This window comes from Pelodiscus sinensis, chromosome 2, assembly GCF_049634645.1.
Source record: "Pelodiscus sinensis isolate JC-2024 chromosome 2, ASM4963464v1, whole genome shotgun sequence".
In the NCBI taxonomy this organism is placed as follows: Eukaryota; Metazoa; Chordata; order Testudines; family Trionychidae; genus Pelodiscus; species Pelodiscus sinensis.
The window spans coordinates 229,853,807-229,876,937 of record NC_134712.1 but is presented as its reverse complement, the minus strand read 5'-3'; the positions used below and the strand labels follow the sequence as shown (position 1 = coordinate 229,876,937).

The following is a 23,131-nucleotide window of genomic DNA, read 5'->3' as shown; positions in this document are numbered from 1 at the left end:
GTGCCCGCGCCCCTGCGCGATGCAGTGTGGGAATGGCTGTGGCGCTGGGGTTGGCTGAAAGAGGCGGCCAGTCGAGGTTTAATGTCCGCCATGTTGGCCGTGGCGTACTGAGCGGAGCCGGAGCGGCGGAGAAGAAAAACCAGCGCCTAGCCCAGCCGCGCCAGCCGGCGCCGCCGGGCCCCGCGTCGGAGTGCGTCCCGCCCCGTTGGGGGAGCCCCGGTTCCTCCATGAGAGCGCTCGGCGGGGTCCGGCTCTCAGCTCGGAGCGCTCTCACTGCCGCCCCCCCCTCCCCAGTCGGAGCCGCCATCGCTGCCTAACATGAGCAAACTGTCGTTCCGAGCCCGGGCGCTGGACGCGTCCAAGCCGCTGCCCGTCTTCCGCTGCGAGGACCTGCCCGACCTAGCCGAATATGCCTCTATCAACCGGGCTGTGCCGCAGATGCCCACGGGCATGGAGAAGGAAGAGGAGTCGGTACGTGAGACCCCCCCCCCTCGGCCGGGTTCCTCCATCCCCCCGCACCCGACCCAGAGCCCCCACCTTCGCCTCTGCGCAAGCACAAAATGGCCGCCATCTTCTCCCCGCTCTCCCCGCCCGCGGGGATGGGGACTGGAGGGAAAAGGTGCTGAGCCCAAATCACTTCCCTTGTACCCTGTCAAGTCTTCCCCGTGGACCCCGCCACCCCGAACCCGCCTGCCGCGGCGGCTGGCAGGACCTTTCCCAAGCCCCAAAAGGCACAAAGGGGGTCACGTGACGCAGCGGGCGGCCGCCATTTTGTTCTCTGGTTCTAGGGCTGGGCCTTGTGCGGCAGCGCGAGCCAGCTCCTGGGGAGGCTGCGGCGCTGTCCTGCTGCCACAAGGTGGCGTTGCCGAGTTATATGCTGCGCTAGGGGGAGCGCGGCATAGGCGGTGGGTGTTGTGAGGAGGCTGTGGCTGTGCACGTGCTGGGTCTGGTCTCCTACACGTGCCGGGGCACGACTGAAATCATGGCACAACAGCCCACCTAGAAATTGTGTGAGGCTTGACTGCATCTATGGGCTCTGGAGTGTGATCAGCGCCGTGGGCCCTCAGTGAAGGTTACATCCAGACTTACACCCTCTGTTTATAGGCGGTTGAGTCACGGAGGGTGACACGTGTTATTGCACGTGCCTTTTTAACTATTGTCTTGATATAAATCTATCCTTATTCCTGAAAAAGCTGTGGGCTCATTGTAATGCAGGAGGAAAATAAGCGTAAGACTACAATGCAGTAAGGCTTTGGGTATAAGTCTGCTTCTTGCTAATAGGCTATTTGGAAGATGGGTTTTCAGTTTAATTACAACTTCCCCTTAACGAGTTATGTGACAAACCCGACAAAATTTAAATTCTTATGTCAATACTTACACAGGATTTACAATAATTGAAATGCCTTCAAGCACATGGTGGAATAGGAATAGTTGGGACACAAATCAGATAAAGAAATAATGATTATCACCATTCAGACACACTGTTGCTTTTCTATAACATTAACAATGATATAAAAAACTGAGTTTGTACATTTTTAATTGCCACCTTTGGCTTCTTTATACTGTTTTATTGAAGATTTAAATATTAATTTAAGCCCTTTTGCTTAAACTGTTGTTTATGCAAAAACTGTTTGAAAACATTTTGGCCTCACGCTGTTATAATGTAGCAATACTATACCTGTAGAGACTGTGGGAAGGTAGTCTTTTTTTAAAGTTTGTGCACATGACAGCTCTTGTCACTTTCATTGCTTTCATAGCATTGTGATTTCTTCCCAGTAGGGCTTTTCTGTAGCAGAAAAGAGAGCGTGTTTTAAAATGTGATCTTAAAACCACAGTTATCAGCAACATAGGAAGTTAGGGAGTACATGTGGCACTTTATATATATTTTTTAATTTAAAGTGGTTGAGTTGAGACAGCAGTTAAATTCCTGCCTGCATTCCTATAGATCGGTGGTTCCCAACCTTTTCCAGATGGGGACCCATTTTGACAATTCAGGAAGACTTGGTGACCCAAAGCAATTTAAAAACGGGGAGGGGAGCAGGAGGGTTGGAGACACTTGGCAACCCTTTTGAAATGTAATGGTGACCCGTATTTGGGTTGCGACCCATAGGTTGGGAAACCCTGCTATAGATGCTAAAAGTGAAATTTATATTTGTTTAACTGAAGGAATGCATTCCTTGGTTTTTCGGGTACAGTGTACAGACAATTTTTACAAACCATGTGGCATTTCATGTGACAGTTTTGTATTGATGATTTCTGGATGGGTTAGGACATATCAATTTGTGTATTGTTTGTGCTGTAAGTCTTTTGTATTCGGAAGTCTGAGGATTTATAAGTCTGTGTAATCTATCTAGAGATTGTATGAACATTAAGTACTGTAATCTTATTAATCTAAGCATGTTTTGCTGAACTGTAATAAACATTGAAACTTTCTTTGCAATTAGATGACTCAAAAATGAGTTGAATGACATTCACTCTTGTCCAGTAAGAATGTTTAGGGTTCTGTGATTGGTACAGTACGGAGGTCTGTATTCAAACAGCTCTCATCTTTTGATACATGAAGTACAATGCTTTCTTTACTTTAAAATATAATGCAATTGGAAATAAACAGTTTTGTTATGCTTATCATAACACTATCCTGTCACCTGTGTGTTAATTAAAAGCAATATATTACCAGATAACTTTTGTCTTTGTTTTATTTCTGCTATAGGCTTTGTAGAGGTGAGTCTTTTTGGGTGGAAAACTGTACCTGCACAAGTAGCCTTTTCTTTTGAGCTAAGGCAAGGTTGATGGTCACTGCCATAGGTTTTGGGATGAGACTTCACTAATATGAAAAATCTGAGTGATTCTAGTTAGATTTTATGCAAATAAAGCTCTAAAAATAAGCATTTCTAACAAAATAGCTAGCCAGATAACTTGAGTTAAAAGTTGTTTTCACATGCTTTTTTTATGCTAAAATATCAAACTGAAGAATATTTACTTGCAGATGGAAAATTCTTATTATTGAACCCATCTAAAATTACTTCAAGAACGTTGACACCTTTATGTCAAATACTTTCTTGTTAAATCACTTTGCTTGGATTTGCTATTTTCTTTTCCTGTAGCCATTTTTCTCCCTTCTAGAATGAGTTGGTGTTCAATATATGGAAACATGGTAATGGTAGTTAAAACAGGCAAGTGGACTACTCCTTTAGTTCACCAAATGTCATGTAATATTTTTTTTTGGGGGGGGGAGGGAGAGAAGGGAGTAAAAATGTATGTATAATAGGTCAGTGCATTTAGTGTGTTCTGTGATGCTGTGCGAATGCAATCAGTGATAGAAATGTCTACTTTTGACTAAAAAAAGGGGGTAGTTCAGTAGGGATATGTTTGTAAAGAAATTTTCATTACAGTAAACTACTTTGCTAAGACACCTATAGCAGCCTGTTAAGTGTTTAAATGTAACTTACTTCAAGTGTGTATTCACTTGGATTTTTTTTAAAAAAAGATATCCTTGAGTTTAATAACTTGCCATGAGATTAAACTGACTTTAGTATTGTGTTTATAAAAAGATACATATTTTACTTCCTCTTCATCTCTTCTTCCTAACCATGCCCATCCCAAAAAGAACAAATATGGAAAATAACACAACTTTAGTAGTAGACTGGAAATTTTCAGATTAGTAGAAAATGCTTCAGAAGAAATTCTAAAAAGCATGAAGCCAAAACTTACTTAGGGTCTAAAACACTCCTTTTTTCCAGATGTTTTACCTACTATGTAAAAAAATAATTGGTAGCCAAAGGTTTTAAGAAATTCTGATATCTGGTATTACACTTCTGTATAATGTGGTGGGGTTTTTATATATATATATATATATATAGTGGGGTTGTGTTGAGAGGTCTTAATAGCAGAAAGCTCTTTGAGTTACTCATGAGCAAGTAACATTTGAAGTCGTCCTTGTGGTTGACTTGGTTTAGGCCCCAATTTCCCATGCTGCTCAGAAATTGTATTGGAATCTTATTGCTAAGAAGATGATCAACTGCCTTAACTTAAGGAAGTTCCCAGGATTGGAAGAGTAAATCTTCATTGAGATAAATGCTAGTTTTTAAAGATTAAACTTCCAAAGTTTGAAGATTGCCAATTATGTTTATCCATGTCACACTAAACTATTGTACAGGCAAAACTAGAAAGCATCCTGTTCTCAAATAAAACATGTCTTTATTGTATTAATGATTGGAAATAGACACATGACTTAAGTGGTTAGATACTGTAGTTAATACTGAAACAATAATACAAAAATAAGTTTAATCAAAGTCTCTAATTTACAACAAACTTCTGCTTTTTAAAATTGCTTACATTAGAGGGAGTGGGGAAGAGGTTTGTGCCTCTTGTTTGCGCTTTTTTAAATACTCAGATCTGGGAAGGTGGTGAGTTTGTGGGGTTTGTTTAATAAGAAAGCTGATGACTTGTGTTCTGGCTTCGTCAGGATCTAAGTTGACAACTGGAGATGTAGTGCAGTAGTAGTAATACTATGAGCAGAGAGAAGTTGTTGTTGAATGGGCTTTTGTATTGTTGAATGGGTTTTTGTACTGCATAACTTTTTTAGAATTTGTTTTATCTTCAGACACTTTGAAAAAGGAGCTTTTTAAAATTGAAAACACTCAAACATCCTGGACTTAGTCACACAATCAAAACTGGAAAGATTTACTTGATTTTCCTAGCCTTTCTAAACCAAAACATTGTCTTTATCAGAACAAACATTAATGCCATAAAGTAGCACTGGGACATCTTAAATGCTTTGCAGGTAACCTTTAAATACATACACAGTTCCTGGAGAAAACACATGTTTTTACATCTCCTCACCAAAAATAACCATATTCAGGACAAGTCCCCAAAAGAAGTGCCGGATTTAAGTGTACTCTATGTGAACACTTTCTGTATCTATTTAATATTAAAAATAAATAAACCTCACATACAACGGAAACCCTTAACCCCAAAACTGACCTGTCTAGAGGGCAGGACCATGTGGATATGTGTGAAGAAAAATGATAGTCCCGTGCATGAAGTTTTGTTCCCACGTTACTCTGTTTTTCAGGTGAAACATTAGTCTGTCTAAAATAGAACATTTTAGTGATTAAATGTACAAATATAGGTAAGCAGTTATCTTGCAGTGTGGATGCAGTTACACTGGTGTAGCTTATTCTGGTTTGGAAATAAAAATAAGTTCCTCCAGTTATAACAATCCATACTTTTCTTATACGTTACCTGTATAACTTTGTCAGGCATGTTGTCTTTCATAGCTTTCTAGTGCAGGCCAGATGCAAAGGTGTGTTTCACTAAAACAGCACAATTACAATACTGCTGCTGTAGTGGCATAGCATAGACTCTTCCTAAATTGGAGAGGGGCTTTTCCATTTATGTAATTAATTCATCCCTGCAAAAGTCAATTGAATTCTGTCAACCTAGTTTATGCCCATACCAGAGATTAAGTTGATTTCATTATTGCACTCGGCTTGAAATTTTTATGTCCCTGAGTGACGTAGATCAGGACTGAGTTTCTTCCTCTGTCTTCTCCACCTTTCAGTTGAGTAGATATTTAGTGGAATGTTGGTTTGCTAATGGTTTTCCCTCTGGGAACTTGAGGACAGCTGTTCAAAGAACTGCAGGGAACTCATTGGGATATTTCTAAAGCTACCTCTTGGCTAAAATGAAATATAGCCTATCATGTTAGTACTCTTCATCTGGTAAATGTTCTGTATTTGCAGAAAGAGATCTAATACGTCTCTTTCCATCTTTATTGTCTATCTCTTATTTACGTTGACATAAACTGGATTGTTAAGCACTATGGAGAAAGCAACACAAGTTGTCATGGAGTTACTACTTTGTTCAATGGAGCTGCTATTTAATTGTCACAGAATATCTGGTTTGTCTCAGTAACTGTGTAATTAAGTTGTCATTGTAGTAACTCTCAGCACTGAGGTTCCCGGCTACAATGCAAATTAAGTTTTGGAACATATCTAGAGCCTTCATATTATTGTAGGGAATAGAAGAATCCAAATTGTTACATCCTTGGATAACTAACATTAAATGTTTTAAAGAATATCTTAGAACAAAGATGAGCCATGGACTTTGTCAGTCTGTTAACCTACTTGAATTGAGTGCTGAGATACCATCTCAGTTTATCCTTTGCTGTATATTCTTCAAGGTTCAATAATCCATACAGATTCATAATGTCAGGTCACTATCTATTGGCTCTAGAAATACAAGAGAATATATAGTACTAAAATCTTTATTTTAGTGTAGCTCTCCTTAAACATTTTGGTGTGTCCATAATTTGGAAAGCTGTTATACCTCTATTTAAGATGAGTTGATACTCTATAAGAGATTATTGTAACTTCCTGTGAGCAGTGAAAATATTGGAGCATCTCAAAGGCAAGTCAGTTTGTAGAAGGCCCTCAAGTTAACAATGGGACTTTTATCTCACCTAGGAATTCCAGTGTGTTTGCCAAAAACTTTAGACATGCTCTATCCAAAGAGCCAGGCCCAAAGCAGCAGCAGCAGCACCACCACATGCTGTATCAAGAGCTTCCATAGGAGGGAGGAGAGATGGCCTGGGCATCCCACTTCCCCTATGTGCACATTCATATTCCTTGAGACTTGGTACATGGGCTCCGTCATCCCAGTCTTCCTTTCCATTTTTTTCCCTTCTTACTCTGGGGCACTACAGATTGGACCTTCCTGGTCGGGCACCAGGGAAGGATTTTGCCTGACATGGGGAGGTCATTTCTGCCCCTCAACCCAGCTGCTCCAGGCTTAGCTTCCCAACGGGCTCCCCATGTGGGAGCAGCCCTGCTGCTTTACCATGGCAACCCACGATCCTCGTGCTGGGACTCTTAAGCTTCACCATGGCAGACCGCTACCAGAGCTCCCAGCCCCATCAGTCCTGCTGCAGTAGCACTGGTCCTGCCAGCCTACAGTCCCATAGCTAGAACTCCTCCTGCCTCTCCCCATAGCAGACTGCTACTCAGGCACCTCTGGTCACCCTGCCATTGGCTCAGCTGGACTCCTGTGCAAGGGCTCCCAACTGCTGTCCTCCCTGCAGCCAGCCTGACTGGGTTCCTGGCCCCCACAGGCCTTTTACATCTGGCCTTCCATCAGGTCTTGGGTATAGCAACAGCTGTGGTCCTGCCAGACCTCAGATGTTGCGGGACCAGAGACTCCTGGTTGAGAGAGGTTCAGCCTGTACATGGGACAGAAACAAAAAGGAGTCATGTGGCACCTTTGTAGACTAGCAGATTACATGGGGTAGGACTTTCCCAATCCAGCTGGGCCAGACTCCTCCCAAGTAAACTCACCAGCACTTAGCATCCACTCCAGTACTGGAGATACCACTGTGATTGGAAGTAGAGCTGTGCTGAACTCTTTCCTTAATCATCCCCTGGATCCGTGGCTCTTGTGAATCATCTTTCTTTGCCACCAGCCCCTGGGATAAAAGACTTCTCGTTCCAGGTAACATAACTGATTCTGTTGCTCAAGTAGCAGAAGTCCATGTTGACATGCTCAAACTCTAATAATCTGTGGTGGGGGATTTGTTAGAATTGTATATAAAGTATTAACCTATTAATTAGTTTGCAAAGTGAAACCACCCAAGAATTAGGGAGTGTAAGATCTGAAGTTTTCTATGTAACTTGAACTCAGTCCCCTGAATTATAATTTCATGATTTTCCCCCTGCAGGATCTATGCCTCATTTGATGCAATACTAATTTGAGGCAGAATTAATACTGTGCCGACATCTGTAAATCTGGCATTTCCTAACATTTGAGTGCTTGACTTTAACAAGTTATTTAAGTTACATAATTTTAATGTAGTACTGCGTATGTATAGATTTACTTACGTAAATATTTGGTGCCTGTGCCTGCAGTTACATTATCTTGCGCTTTTCACCTGTAAGACCTCAGAGTAAAAATAACTGACTAGAACTGTGAAGACATTAAAGTCTGGACTTCCCAGAGAAATTGCTCTAGGTTAATGAAATTGGTTTCTAAAGTGTGTGGAGATTTAACCTCATCTGATTTTTAATTAGGTAAACTGAATAAGTTAAATCAATATTAGCCACTCTCTTAAATATGTTGTTTGTTTGTTCATCATGGCCAGTTTTTAAGCACTGTTAACAAGTCATGTAGACAAGGACAAAATTCAGAGGTTTAATAGGAAAAAAAATGTTAGTTTATTTAACACAATTCAGTGCCTCTTGACATAAAGCCTGGGCTGTTCGCAAAGCTGAACCATTTAGTATTAATAAAAAAAGAAGTAATGCACCAAATACACCTTCAGTTAAACTGCTGCATCTGGTTTATTAATTCATGTAATCTACTTAAACTGATACAAGTTTTATAATAATCAGATGCCAAATGCTATACATAGGTCAGTACCATTTTCCCTATTTTATGCCAGAGAAACTGAGGCTACGTCTAGACTGTTGTGCTTTTCCGGGATACCAACAGTATCCCGGAAAAGCAATGCTGCGTCCAAGGATCACGTCCGCTTTTTCGGAAAAATTTTCGAAAAAACAGACATGCTTTTTTGCCACCCCTGTAAACCTTGTTTTATGAGGAAAAAGGGATGTGTTGAAAGAAATTGCATTTCTTTTTCCGACTTACCTCTGCATATAGACCTAGCCTGAGATGAAGTGATTTGTTCAAGCTTATCCATCAAACCACTGGAAGAGACAGGTATAAACCTAGGTCTTTTGAGTGCCATTCCAGCACTTTCTCTGTTTCAGGTGGTTTTGCACAACTTTAAACACACTTTTTAAATCAGTGCAGTTTGGTGTAGACGACCTTTAGAAAACAGTAGAATCAGTGTCCACAAAGACTTGTGGTTCATTGAAGATTCCATTGCATCTGTGAGGGAATTTGGCCCAGGCACCCATGGTAATTCAGGAAACTGCTTTCTAAGTAAACTTCCATTGCAATTGGAAAAAGCACATAGTCGTCAGTAGATAAAATTAAACACTGAAATAGCTGCCTTCAGAGGTGTATGATCTTAAGTATAGTTTGTTCATAAGTGTCATAGGATCCCATGGGGTGACTGTGAGTACATAAATGTGAAATTGTAGAACTGCAACAGCTAAGTCTTCAGTTTTGGAATTTCAATTGACTCTTATGTGGAATCAAGACAACTCCACAAGGATCCAGCTTTACTTAGCAACAACAAAAAATCTTGAGCTAATAGGGTGCTAGGGGAAGGTAAGTGAAGTGAGCAAATCTTTCCCTCATTAGGGAACTTGAACCTATTTAAAAAGCCACATTTAAAATTGCAGTATGGAAAATCAGAGTGGTGGAGGATAATTCTTGTGCATGTTACTGCACTTTGTGTAGGGTGCAGCAAATTCAATAATTTGCTTCAAAGTTCTGTGTCTCCTCCAGAAAAGGTTTTCCCTAAATACAAAGGTTTTTCTATTAAAACCCAAAGTTTCCCATACACCTTTTTAAACAGTCTTTTAATCTATGCGGTGTTGTTTGCTAACAGAGCAGTGAGTTTGGGAACTTGATTAAAACATTTGAAAAACAGAAGATACCATTGGCCCATAGGTGGGCTATCAAATTTCCACCAGTTATTTTATTCAAGTTACTAGGCTCAATAGAGGTATCTTCCCGAAAGTTTGTTTGAAGACCTCTACAGATGGGGAATCCACCAAATCTCTTGATAGTTTGTTCCAGTAGTTAACAGCGAGTGTGATTTTTTAAATTCTGTGTGTTTCTAATTTGAATTTACCTGGTTTCAACTGACAGCTAATCATTCTTTTGTTGCTTTCCACTTTATTACCTGGTATTTTCTTTGTGAAGGTACTTGTGCACCATAATCAACTTGCCCCTATAAATTAACCTGGTGTTGCTCTTGCTTCTCTCATAAATTACTATATATTTGAGAGAGTTTGTGGGTCTGTTTTTTAATAACTCCTAAATGGCAAGAGGTAGTACCACCAAATTCAATATACAGCTTCCTCTTATAACTTAAAACTTTTTCAGGGAATGAAGGGAAAGTGCACAATTTGCAGCATTCCTCCCTCTGTCTGCCCCTCAGCCAAATCTGGACCTGCCCCAGGAAGGGCCCCACGCCTCCCCCAGTCTTATTCATATAGGAACTGTTCCCCTTGTCAGGAGAGAGTGCACAGTTGGCTGCATTGTTCACTCTGGCTGCCATTCATAGTGGGGGAGCAGACAAACCTGGATCTACACCAGCCAGGGTACATGCACCCCTCCCCCAGCTGTGCCTGCTGGAGCTGCAGCACTCATGAAGAGGTGCTTCTCACCTGGCACTAAGCTGCTGCATTTAGAAGGCTGTGGTAGTCTTCTCTCTTCCCCAGGACAGCTTGCAAAGTGAAATCTCTCATCCCCACCCCAGAGCAATGATGTAAATGGGGGAGGAGGGAACAAATTAAGGATCTGAGTAATGCCAGCTAAATCTTCTAGTAAACACATACAATAGAGTAGAATGATACTACATAGGCTAAATCGCCACAAACTAGAATCTTGTATTAGTCATCAACTTTCCTCTTGCATGAATTTCATAAATCAAAAGTTGAGCCTTAGCACAGAAGCATTTAAATGTTTAAGAAAAGTACAGTCCCTGTTGGTGTTTTGAATGATTGATTCTGGGGATGAAATCATTAGAATTTGTTTCTTGCTAGTTCTAGCAGATTACAAGGTATTATATCTTGAGCCAAAACAAATGCTCTATATTGGTTTCTTTTTACTTCATTTCAGTTTCCTCTTCTCAGCAAAGCCTAGGATGTAATGGGAATCCTATCCTCAAGTCACAAGGGAACATCTTTTAGAAATGTTATAGCAATTTCTTGATATTGGGACTAATGGCATTTCTGACTTCAAGTTTTAATAGATGAATTTCAGGTCCGACATCTGGGAAGAAATGCGGGTATATCATACTTGATGTGATGGCAGTAGCCTGGAAACTGGTAATGGATGGTAGGGAAAGATTTATAGGTAATGGCAGGTAACCAGTTGAATATGAGCTACCAGTCTGATGCTGAAGTCAAGAGGCCAAGCATAATCCTTGAATGTATATCATAGAATCATAGAATAATAGGACTGGAAGGGACCTCAAGAGGTCATCGAGTCCAGCCCCCCACCCTCAAGGCAGGACCAAGCTCCACCTACACCATCCCTGACAGATGTCTATCTAACCTGTTCTTAAATATCTCCAAAGAGGGAGATTCCACCACCTCCCTTGGCAATTTATTCCAATATTTGACCACCCTGACAGTTAGGAATTTTTTCCTAATGTCCAATCTAAACCTCCCCTGCTGCACTTTAAGCCCATTACTCCTTGTCCTGTCCTCAGAAACCAAGAGGAACAAATTTTCTCCTTCCTCCTTGTGACACCCTTCTAGATATTTGAAAACTGCTATCATGTCCCCCCTTGGGAGACATTGGGAGAACATTAGGAATATCAAATCACTTCTGTATAGTGTGTTGGTGAGCTAGTTTATTGAATACTGTATCCAGGTTTAATGTTGACACTTCAAAATGAATCAGGGAAAATTAGAAGCAGTTTGGGAAAATAGCTACAAGAATGATTTGAGGTCTAGAAAATATGCCTTAATAGTGAAAGACTAAGGGCTTGTCTGCTCATGGAAGGCCTTCAGGGGAAAAAATTGGGTGTGAATTTAAAGCAAAATAGCTACTCTGGAGTAATGACAAGTCCTAAAGAAGCACAATCCACATAGTTTTATTCATGATCAAATTAATTCTTAGCTTTGTTCACAAATACTTAAATGTAGAAGATACTTCTGGAAGCAGACTGCTCTTTAAAGCAAGGCAAGAGTCTGATTGTGCTGGCAAAAATGGGATGTGCCTGGAAAAGGATTGCTTCTCATAAAAACCATACAGAAGAGACAGTCACCAGACAAGTGAAAGGGACCGTCTCAGGGCGTGTTGCATCCCATTCTGGATTGCCCCAGCCAAGAGTCTCCTCCCTCAGGTGCTCAGTGGGTGGGGGGAGCTGGCTGTTCCTCTCATAAGGGAGCCAGGAGAAGGTGTACAGTTTACTGCATTTCTTACTCTGGCTGGGGAGAGCCGGGAGCATATGAGCTGTCTACTTTGCTCTCGCTCCCTGACAGGGACCCGGGGGGGGGGGGGGGGAGAGAGAAAGCAAGCAGCCCTGATATGAATCTTGAAGGAGTTCTGGCCTACCTGACCTCTTCAGTACCCTACACACACCTAGCCCCCTGCCCTTAGCTCTTCCTCACCCCCAGCCCTGACTCCACACTCCCCCACCTCTCTACTTCTTGTCCTAAGTGCACGCACACTCTACCTCACACTAAAACTTCTTACAGGTACGTACACACACACTCTCCCCTCCCCCTCCAAGGGGCCCTCCTGAATAGAACCAAGATGAGCCAGAAACAGAAAAATAAGATGAACCTGGACCAGGATTGCTTCTCAATAAACCTTACAGAGAACAGATAAAAGGGAGAAACTTGGAGTAGTGCTCTGTTTTGACATAGCTAAATCAATGTTTAAAGTTTGAAAACTAGGAGAAAATATTATTGCAAACCACACTGACTATAGCCCCCTTATTAACCGAACCCCCCCCCCACACCTCTTATTTGCTATGCTTTATCAGGGTAAAGAAAACAAATATACTTGATGGAATTCCCATTTTAAAAATTTACTAAAAAATGGGGGAAAAAATCATCCCTTTTTTAAAAAATCAGAAAAAAAATCATGAACACTATTTTTGAAAAATACAATTCTTAAGAACACAGGCTATTCTAGGTAAATCTGCTAGTGTGTTTATAAATGGTGCATGGTGTATTACTTGTTATACTTACACTATGTTATTGAAGCTTGCTTTCAAAAGTTATTTTCCCCATTAATTATTTCATTATATAGAAAAGCAGCTTTTAACTTGGAATTTTTGGTGGAGGCTAATAGCATAAATCCAAGAGGTGACTGTAGTTAAATTACTCAATAATAGAGACCATACTGTAACTTAAATTTAACATCTTTCAGGGGGAAGAATGCCAAAGAATCCCATCACTAACATTTAACTACAAAAGGGAGAATAAACAAAAACAGGATGTTCTTCTGAAATGGAAATGTAAGGAAGTCACAAAGGTGCAGTGCTCTAAATTCTTGAGGGAATTCTGCACCGCCGTGGAATACAGAACTTTGCAGAATTCCGCTTCCCCTGCAGAATTTCTAACTGCCACTAGGGTCTGCTGGACTCTGCAGATTGCAGCTTGTGGTGAATGGAGGCTGCACACACTTTGATTCTCATTATCCCTGGGATGGGAGTGGAGAGGTTCTAGGAGACCCAGCCAGCTTTGACAAAGGTGTGGTGCAGCCCTCCCCCTTCCTTACTCATTTCCACCAGTGGGACAGTAAAGAAGGTAGGACGAGTAAAGACTCTGGTGCCTAAGCTGAGCTCTGAGGGGAGGGGAGTGCTGTTGTCTGGGTGGAGCCCTGTGGCTGGGCTCTGGGAACCGAGTGTTCATGGCTGGAGGATGTCCCATAGCTGGGCTCTGCTGTGGGTGTCTGTGCTCTGGGGGGGGAGGGGGGGAGGATCCCACACAGCTCACTCAAGCACTCTCCTACTGAAAATAGGTTGTTATAGCTGGGTTGTAGGGCTGGATTACCCATTAGGCAGACTAAGCACGTGCTTAGGGCACCAGCAAAACAGGAGCACCAAAAAAATGAGATTTTTACAGTATAGTATTGTTTTTATTTTAAATTACATATGGGGGGGTACTATAATTTTTTCAATGCTTAGGGCCTCCAAAGGTCTTTATCCGGCCCTGCTGGGTTGGAAGTAAAATTCTTGGGAAGGAAAATAGAAAAGAGCATAAACTCGGTCAAGTCAAGGTACATGGCAGCTTGAGAGAATTTGAAGAGCAGCTAGCTAAAGACACAAACACAATTTTTGTTAAGTACATCAGAAGCCAGCATCCTGCTTTATAGTCAGTGAACCCATTGGATGATTGTAGTACTAAAGGACCATTCAAGGATGGTGAGATTGTTACTGAGAAGCTGAATGATTTACAGATTTCAGTCTTGACTAGTGTGGGGAATCTCCTCTGCATCCTCTAGACCAGGGGTTCCCAACCTTTTTCAGTCCCTGTACCTGCTTGGCTTTTAGTAAGCCTTTTAGAGTTTACCATGCATAGGCACATAAAATTAATCTGTTTATTTAATTTCTTTTCATAAAAACTTTATTTGGTACATAAACATTCAACAACTTTATAATGCTAAAAAATATTATCAGAACACAGTCAGATTTATTAGTGAGACCCTGGATTCTATTTCTTGTCAACCAGCAGTTTTATTCTCGATATAGTTTTTGAAAGAGATACCCGCATATCATGATCAGCCTCCAGTTTGTTTCTTGCTTTGCATTTGATTGAGAACAGGACTGAGAATCCTGATTCACAGAGATAAGTTGTTATAAACGGAATTAAAGCCTTGTGAGCATGTTTAGTAAGAATGGAATATGCTTCTCCAAGGGTACACCAAAAATTTTGTAACTTCATTGATTGGAAATCAATTCAGAGTTTCTGATTATTGTGGAGATCAATTAACTCGTCTTTCACTGGGTGGTTGCTGATTTTTTTTTTTTTTTTCTCTAACTTGATCTGAAAAGGCTTTTGTATCCAAACCTCACTCATTTGGTCAATAGGAATTATTCCTTCAACTGTCTTTCAAATTTTTCAGATGCACTATAATGCTTTCACGAACTTTTGGTTCTAGTTGATATACTGGATCTGAAGTGATTTCATCAAGAGATTGGAAATTTGCAAAGTTACCAGACTCCACCCTTCTTTCCCCAAAGAACCAATTTTTCTTGAAATGATTTGATCTTTTCTTCAGCCTCCGACAGAATGATGTCTGTACCTTGTAGTGAAATGTTAACTAAATTAAGAATTTCAAAAATATCAAAAAGGTATGCCAGAGAAATCACAAAGTTAGGATCATTGAAATGTGAAGCAAAAGTGGATTTTTTCACATAGAAATTTAATTGAAATATTTTTAAGTTCAAAAACCCTTGCTAAGACATTTCCCCTGGACAGCCATCGTACTTCTGTATGAAGCAACAGTACAGTGTGGGGTGATCTGATCCAACCTCTTCACACAAAGATTTATTTTAAACATACGGTGATTCAGACTTTTGCTCTGATAAAATTCACAACTTGAACAGCAACATCCAAAACGGCTTTCAAATTATGTGGAAGTGTCTTCGATGCTAAAGCATAGCGATGAAGGATACAATGGCTGGTAATTACATTTGGGTTCACTTTTTTAACTATAGCGGTGAAACCTGACTTTTCCCCTCCTCCCAACATAGCGGGAGCACCATCAGTACAAATTGCTTCTACTAGTTCCCATGAAAGACCATTTGAATAAAAAAATTCATTATATCCATAATGTCCAGTGCCTTCGTTTCTTTCAAGGGTTTACAAAAAAGAAATTCCTCTTTAATTTCATTGATATGTATATATCGAGCAAAAACAAGAAGCTGTGCACAGTTGGAAACATCAGTTGATTCATTCAACTGTAAACCAGTTTTTGCAGAACTTTTCTTGATTTCCTCCACTACCTGTACAGATATGTCTTCTGACATCTTCAATCCGGTCATAAATTGTATTATAATGGGATTTGTGCAATTTTCTGTGTTTCTGCTTTACCACACATCAACTCAACCATGTCCATAGCACATGGCTTCACTAATGTCTCAGCAATTGTATGTGGTTTCTTTTCTTTGGCGACCCTCAACGCGATGTAATAACTGGCCTCCAGTGCTGGCTTCTTCGGGGAAATAAATCCATGATCATGAAGTATGATGATCTTTCCAAATAGGGCTTATTTTATTTTAAATGAGGACTCTGAATTGTTAGAATGTTCGGGGTGAACATTCTGAACGTGCTCTCAGCTTTGATGGCTTCATACATCCATTGCTTAATATCTTGGAGCAAATTAAACACTGTGGTTTTTGCAAACCATCTCTATCAAGTACAAAAGTAAACCCATATTGCACATATGAATCCTGATAACGTTTCTTTGACATGGTCAATCCTTGGGCCTGCAATCAATCATAATATAATATAATTTTAATGTATATAAATCCTGATCTAGCCTTAAATTTTTAAAATTAAGCGAAATAATAAATAGTCATAAAAGCTTATGCTGGTGAATTGAAAGATGTTTCTGCTTGAAAGAAATATACACAATATTCATATATACGCTACTCTGGGAAATGTAGATTGAATCCATGTAATTCAGCAAAAAAGATACAAATCTAGTGTTATACCCAGCTGCAAACTTAAACAATATCTACATTTCGAGGGTTCACAAATTCTTAAAAGATAGAATCATTTAAAGAATCTATTTAACTTTTTTCAAAGATAGACTGATTGTAAAACTTACTTTATGCAAGCTCTGTGAAAAATAAAATTATGGAAACTCGCCAAGGTAATTTAGCTAAATCGTGGTGGTTAATAAAGCGTGTCTTATCGAAAAAGTTAAAATTGCACGAGGCGCAACTGCCAACCGAAACAGAGGGAAACTGAGCGAGATGGCAGTATTTTTTTTGTTGCATGTTATGTATTTGCTTTGTAAGTTGGCAGCATGTCTCGCTCATGCGTGGTACACGCTTATTTGACATCCCTGTTGGAAAGGAAAGACAAAATGTTTGTTGGTTTTGCTGACAGGCAGTGCCACCATGCAATAGCTTGGAAATCTAGGGGCTCCATTATCCCTTGCACACACTAATCTGAGCAAACAATTATGGTTAGAATTTATGTTCAGCGATGGTTACCTGGGCTCAGGATGGCAAATATAAATGAAAGTATACCTTGTTTAATAGTCCCAATAATACAACCACTGCACTCCCTCCCTTTCCCATTCCACCCCCATCTCCTCGCCGTTCTCTCTCGAATCCACAACTTTTTTCACTAACACTACTACTTTTGGAATATTTCAATTAGGTAGTTATTTACTAAATATTCCCTGTACCCCCATGACAAGCTTCGCGTACCCCCCTGGGGGTACGTGTACCCTAGGTTGGGAACCCCTGCTCTAGACTTTTTAGGTGACCAGTATTGTCCGAGATTGAGGTCTGTAAAGCAAGTTTTGAAACAAATTGATATATTTAACTGTAATAAGTAACTAGATCAGATGGGGTACACCAAAACCTTCAGAAAGAACTCATATGTGAAAATATATGCATCATATTTGTTATGCATCATATTGCTTAAATTGGCCTCTATCAGTTGACAGGAAGGTAGCTTATGTAATGCTGCTTTTTTCGAGTTTTGGTGGTTTTTTTTTTTAAAGGTTTCAGTTATAGGCTTTCCTGCCTATCTTCAATACCAGGAAGGTTGGAATTACCAGACAGACGTATATGACTTGTTGGAGAAGAACCAACCTGTCTTTTGTAGAGGGAAATCATGCCTCATGAATCTACAAAATTACATGTGGACAAGGCTGATCCATTTGACATAGTTTCATTCTACTGGGTTGAGAAATGTGAGAGACATAGGGTACGTCGGTATTGCTTCTTCTAAGGGTAAGTCTAGACTACATGCCTCGGTCGCCAGAGGCATGTAGATTAGGCTACCAGACATAGGAAAATGAAGCGGCGATTTAAATAATCACCGCTTCATTTAAATTTACATGGCTGCCGCGCTGAACCGACAAACAGCTGATCAGCTGTTGGCTCAGCGCGGTAGTCTGGACGCTCCCCTGCCGACATCAAAGGTATTTGTCGACCACCCAGGTATGCCTCCTGGGATGAGGTTTACCTGGGTGGTCGACAAATACCTTTGATGTCGGCAGGGGAGCGTCCAGACTACCGCGCTGAGCCGACAAACAGCTGATCAGCTGTTTGTCGGCTCAGCGCTGCAGCCATGTAAATTTAAATGAAGCGGCGATTATTTAAATCGCCGCTTCATTTTACTATGTCTGGTAGCCTAATCTACATGCCTCTGTTGCCAGAGGCATGTAGTCTAGACGTACCCATAGTTGTGTTTGTGAATTCCCTCTGTCTGCTTTATTGTTCTTGTGACAAAACAGAAAAGAATGACTGTGGTTTTACATGGAGGAAGCAAGAGGGCTCAAACATAAAGGGACAGGACATTATAATAGCATATGTGACTATCTGAAAGCTTTTGACAAGGTCTCTCACTAAAGGGTCTGAAGCAATTGAGTGAAAGATGGAAGGCCCTTTCTTGGATCAGTAACTGGTTAAAAGATAGGGAACAAAATAGGAATAAGTGGTCCGTTTTTATTATGGAGAGAGGCAAATAACAGGTTCGCCAAGAATCTGACTGGACCTGGTACTGTTCAACATATTCATACATCTGGGAAAAAGGAGAAAACAGTTAGGTAGCAAAGTTTTGTAGACTATACAAAACAACTCAAGATAGTTGAGTGCAAAGCTGACTGCAAACAGTTACCAAGGGATCTCACAAAACTGAATGATAGAATGACAGCATGCCACATGTAATTCAGTTTTTATAAATGTAAAGTAATGCACGTTAGAAAGTACCTGATTACAAAATGGCATCTAAATAAGTTTTTACCCCTCAAGAAGGAAGTTCTGGAAGTCCTCAGTGTTCAGGTGCAGTCAAAAAAGCGAATGTTAGAAATCATCAGGAAGTGGCTAAATAATAAAACAGCATATCTCCTAATGTCAGTATATAAATCCATGGTATACCCATATCTTGAATATCATATGCAGTTGTTTGCCTCATTTCTGAAAATGTACAGAGAAGGGCAAAGAAAAGTTAAACAGCTTCCATATGAGGAAGTGAATAAGTATTTATTTACCCCATTCACATAACATACAATGAAATTTAACTGGCAGCAGATTTAAAACATAAAAGGAAGTACTATTTTTGTTAATAGCATGCACAGTCCACTTGTGGACTTGTTACCATGGAAGCTTTAAAGGCCAAAAGTATAACTGGGTTTAAAATAATTATATAAATTCATGGAGGGTAGGCCCATCAATGTCTATTAGCAAAAATAGTCAGGGATGCCACCCCGTTCTCTGGGTGCCTCAACCTCAAACTTCAGAACCTATGACTGGGGCAAGGGAAGATGTCACTCAAAATTGCTGTGTTTTTGTTCATTCCCTCTGAAGCATCTGCCACTATTGGAGACAGGGTACTGGGCTAGATGTTCAATTGATCTGATCTGTTACGTTGTAACAGACCTATAGAGACTAGGGATGTGAATGTTTAACTGGTATGCCTCCCTCTTAATGGATTAAGGTTAACCAAGGGGGGGAGGCTGGAGACGGTCCCCACCTGCCACAGGCAGGGGGCTGCTTCAGCCCTCTGGGGAGGAGGGGCAGGCAGGGGCTGTTCTGGTGTCCCAGCCAGATCAGCCCCTGCCTGTGGGGGGATAGGGGGGAAGGACTGGTCCAGACCAGCAGTCCACGAAGTGGACCTCTGCCTACCCTCCCTTTTAATTAGTTAACTGGTTAACCAGTTAAAACATTTAACTAATTCAATGAAATTTTACATCCCTAGTAGAGACTTGGGTCCCAATCCTTCAAGTTGTTGCACATGAGTGGAGTTCCACGGATATATTAATTGGGGTCTGTTAACATGATTAGGGTCTGAATTGTTTTAAATTATTTATATTTTTGTGACTAAGATCCCTAGTGATGGGCCAGAATCCTATTGTGCTAAGCAAAAAGATGGTACTTGTCTCAAGGCATTTACCTGATATTTCCCCGAGTTCCAGTTGCTTGATTTTTTTTTTATTTTAGATATATATAAATAAAATATATTTTTAAATGTAGAAATAAATTGTTGGGTGCGGGCGGTGGCAAGAGAACTTTATTTTTTTTTTTTAAACAAGGAATTAGAATGCAAGTTTAAACGTTGTCGTACCTTATACCTTTTTTGAGTCTGAAAGCTTTTTTTATTATTCTTGGCACTAGTGTGACTTACCATCCTACCCTTCCCTTCTCTAATCCGCCTTTCTGCTTTACCCTCACACCTCCAAAAAGAGAGAGACATTGGGAAAATGTCTTAAAAGCATTTTTCAGATTTTGGGAGAAGTGGGAAATGCATATCAGCATTAAAACTCTTGCTTAGTTTGGATATGGGGGGGAGTGTGTCTCTGTAAAACTCCTTTTTCAGATGCTGGTATGTAACTTGATAAAGGTGGGGTTTTAGTAGGGTTAAATAACCAGTTTCTCTGCTACCTGACGTGCTGGTACTACTCCTGGGACTATTCAGAAGACACTAAGCCTATATCTAGAAGATTGCTGCATACGTCAGTCTTCCCATTGCTACTGACTTGTATAGGATATTGTTTAAGATACCGTTCTCAAGCTAAGGTAAGATTGTTAAAATAACTTATGGAGTACAATTAGAAAGCCTGATCTTAGCCCAATCTACACTATAGTGGACTGTCAGTCTAAGTTAAGCAACTTCAGGAATGCAAATAATGTAGCTGAAGTCAATATATTTAAGATACCTTGTTAAGTTGACAGCTGATGCTCTCCTGTCTACTCCACCTAAGCTTTTCCTTCTGGTGAGGTACCAGAGTTGACACAGAGTTCAGCAGTCAATTTATCTAGTCTGTACTAGATGTGATAAATTGACCCCCTTTGGGTCATTCACCCGTTCATCTGTTAGGTAGCAAAAGCTTATTGGTTAATGCTATGGACTATGTGCCTTTAAATGCAGGGCCACAGTGCTATCCTATCCCTGCTGCAGCTCTGCATTTAAAATGTAGTAGGAGCTGGGTAGGCAGGCAGCCCAGCTCAGTCCTGGTTTGCGCCAGAACCTACTCCCACTGCAGCTCTGTAAATGTATCTCCTTTGTATCATCAGCACTTAATATTGCCTACTGAACTGATTTTTTTTTGTATGTTTTCAAAGTTCATCTGGTTTCATCACTCTTGCCTCCATTGGTAGGCTTGGTTTTTCTTTCTTTCTTTCTTTCTTTCTTTCTTTCTTTCTTTCTTTCTTTCTTTCTTTCTTTCTTTCTTTCTTTCTTTCTTTCTTTCTTTCTTTCTTTCTTTCTTTCTTTCTTTCTTTCTTTCTTTCTTTCTTTCTTTCTTTCTTTCTTTCTTTCTTTCTTTCTTTCTTTCTTTCTTTCTTTCTTTCTTTCTTTCTTTCTTTCTTTCTTTCTTTCTTTCTTTCTTTCTTTCTTTCTTTCTTTCTTTCTTTCTTTCTTTCTTTCTTTCTTTCTTTCTTTCTTTCTTTCTTTCTTTCTTTCTTTCTTTCTTTCTTTCTTTCTTTCTTTCTTTCTTTCTTTCTTTCTTTCTTTCTTTCTTTCTTTCTTTCTTTCTTTCTTTCTTTCTTTCTTTCTTTCTTTCTTTCTTTCTTTCTTTCTTTCTTTCTTTCTTTCTTTCTTTCTTTCTTTCTTTCTTTCTTTCTTTCTTTCTTTCATAGCAAATAATGTGGTTATGTGGGGATTGTTTTAAAGCAGGGTGGGGAAACTTTTTTGGGTCAGCTGCTTTCCCTTCTTGACTAATTGTGTAGTGAATAGAATTTTTATCAACTACACGATCAGCAAATTACTCACTACGTAACATTCTTATAGAGAAGACATGCCCTTAGGAAAGTAAGCAGGTCTTTAAAGGGCATTGGGCTCTAGGGAAAATGCTGAACATTTCCCCCGTCATCCTCTCAAACATATAAAGAGTTTCTGAATTCACTCATTTGTAGCATGGTACTGTAGCATCTCCATTGCATCTAACCACTGCAAACGAAAATTTAATTAATTTGATTATGGGGAAAAAACCCATCAAATCATCAATTTATTAACTGAAAAATGACAGTCTCTGAGGAATACAAGAAATTTACTTTCTGCCCCTAAAATGCTCTTTCTTGAGGCAGTTTTTCATTATGGAAGATAGCAGAATTGGGGACAGTAGTCCGAGAACCAATTCAGCATGTTGTCTCTTTTTATGTTAATTATAATGTGGCCTAAAGCTTTACTCAGAATTGGAGCTGCATTGTACATCTGCTAAGCAGGGTACCAATTTAAAAATAGCTTAAAAGCTGTAGCTTGTTTTCTATAGTTGCAAGTATTGAATATAACCATGCATCTCTTGACTGTATTCGTGGTCCTGACTGCCTAATTACTTCTGATTTTAAGTAACAAAACAGAAATAATTGTCCATCATGCCAAGAGTTAAATGATGGATTTCTTTAAACAGCATATCTCTACTATAGATTTGAGAGAGTTTGTATGTTTTTGTTCAAGAACTCCTCTTTAAATGGTAAGAGCTAGGACCACCAAATAGGATATACAGCTTCTTCTTGTAACTTACATTGCTATAAGGGTTTTGTTGCCCCAGGAAAATGGGGACATGCCTGGAATGGGATTGCTTCTCATAAAACCATACAGAAAAGAGAATCCGAGACAAGTAAAAGGAGTTGGCTGAGAGCGTGCTCCACTCCCTAGCCCAGAATCTCCCACCCCCTATGCACTGTTTAGGCAGAAGCTCCTTCCTTCCTGTACATATTTGTACAGGGACGTTGCTGGCTTTTCCCTTCACTCCCTGATGAAGGGGAAGTGTACAGTTTACTGCATTCCTCGCTCTGACTGGGAAGTGCAGGGGGCAGACAAGCTGTGCAGTTTGCTGTCACTCCCTGACAGGTACAGGAAAGGGAAGAGCAAAACATTTGTGGAAACTAGGTACATATGAGGGACCATGTCAGCACAGATGTTATCACAAGGCCTAAATGAGGCATAAACCCAAAATAAGAGGTACAAAAAAGAGTTTAGGATGCTTGTTTAAATGTGTGTTAATTGGTCATTCGAAAGAGCATTTGTCTTATTCTCTTCCCGCTTTTTTCCCTAAAGTGAGGCTGATTAAACCTTTTAAAAAAATAATAATCAGGGCACAAATGTAAAATCTGGGATACGGATGGACTTTCTTCACTCCCAGAATGGTTCTGAACACTTGCAAATCCTTTTGAGTGGGATTGCAGATGCTTATTATCTTTTGGGAGTCATAGGACAGGAAGGAACTTCTAGAGGCCATCTAATCCAGTCCCCCTGTGCATCATGCCAAGCATCTTTTTTATCTTACTTTGTATTGTAAGAATATATCCCTCTCTGACGTATTGGTGAAATGCTAGTTTCTGGGGTTGAGGGAA

The 23,131-nt window shown here is 40.2% G+C and overlaps 1 protein-coding gene across 4 annotated transcripts in view; it reads left to right on the top strand.

Annotated features, from left to right (window-relative positions):
- EPC1 (enhancer of polycomb 1) overlaps window positions 1–23,131 on the top strand; it is a 139,834-nt gene that overhangs the window by 33,547 nt on the left and 83,156 nt on the right. Inside the window, exon 1 of one of the 4 annotated variants that reach the window (XR_012902098.1) lies at window positions 35–471. The exons of 1 other annotated variant lie outside the window; for it this stretch is intronic. Coding sequence is in view for 2 of the 3 variants with exons in the window: in XM_075922663.1 (XP_075778778.1) it covers window positions 319–471 (153 nt within the window). In the remaining variant the exon portion in view is untranslated. Of the gene's footprint in view, window positions 1–34; window positions 472–23,131 lie in introns of those variants that run through there. 2 more of the 4 variants (XM_075922663.1, XM_075922664.1) reach the window with 2 other exon arrangements.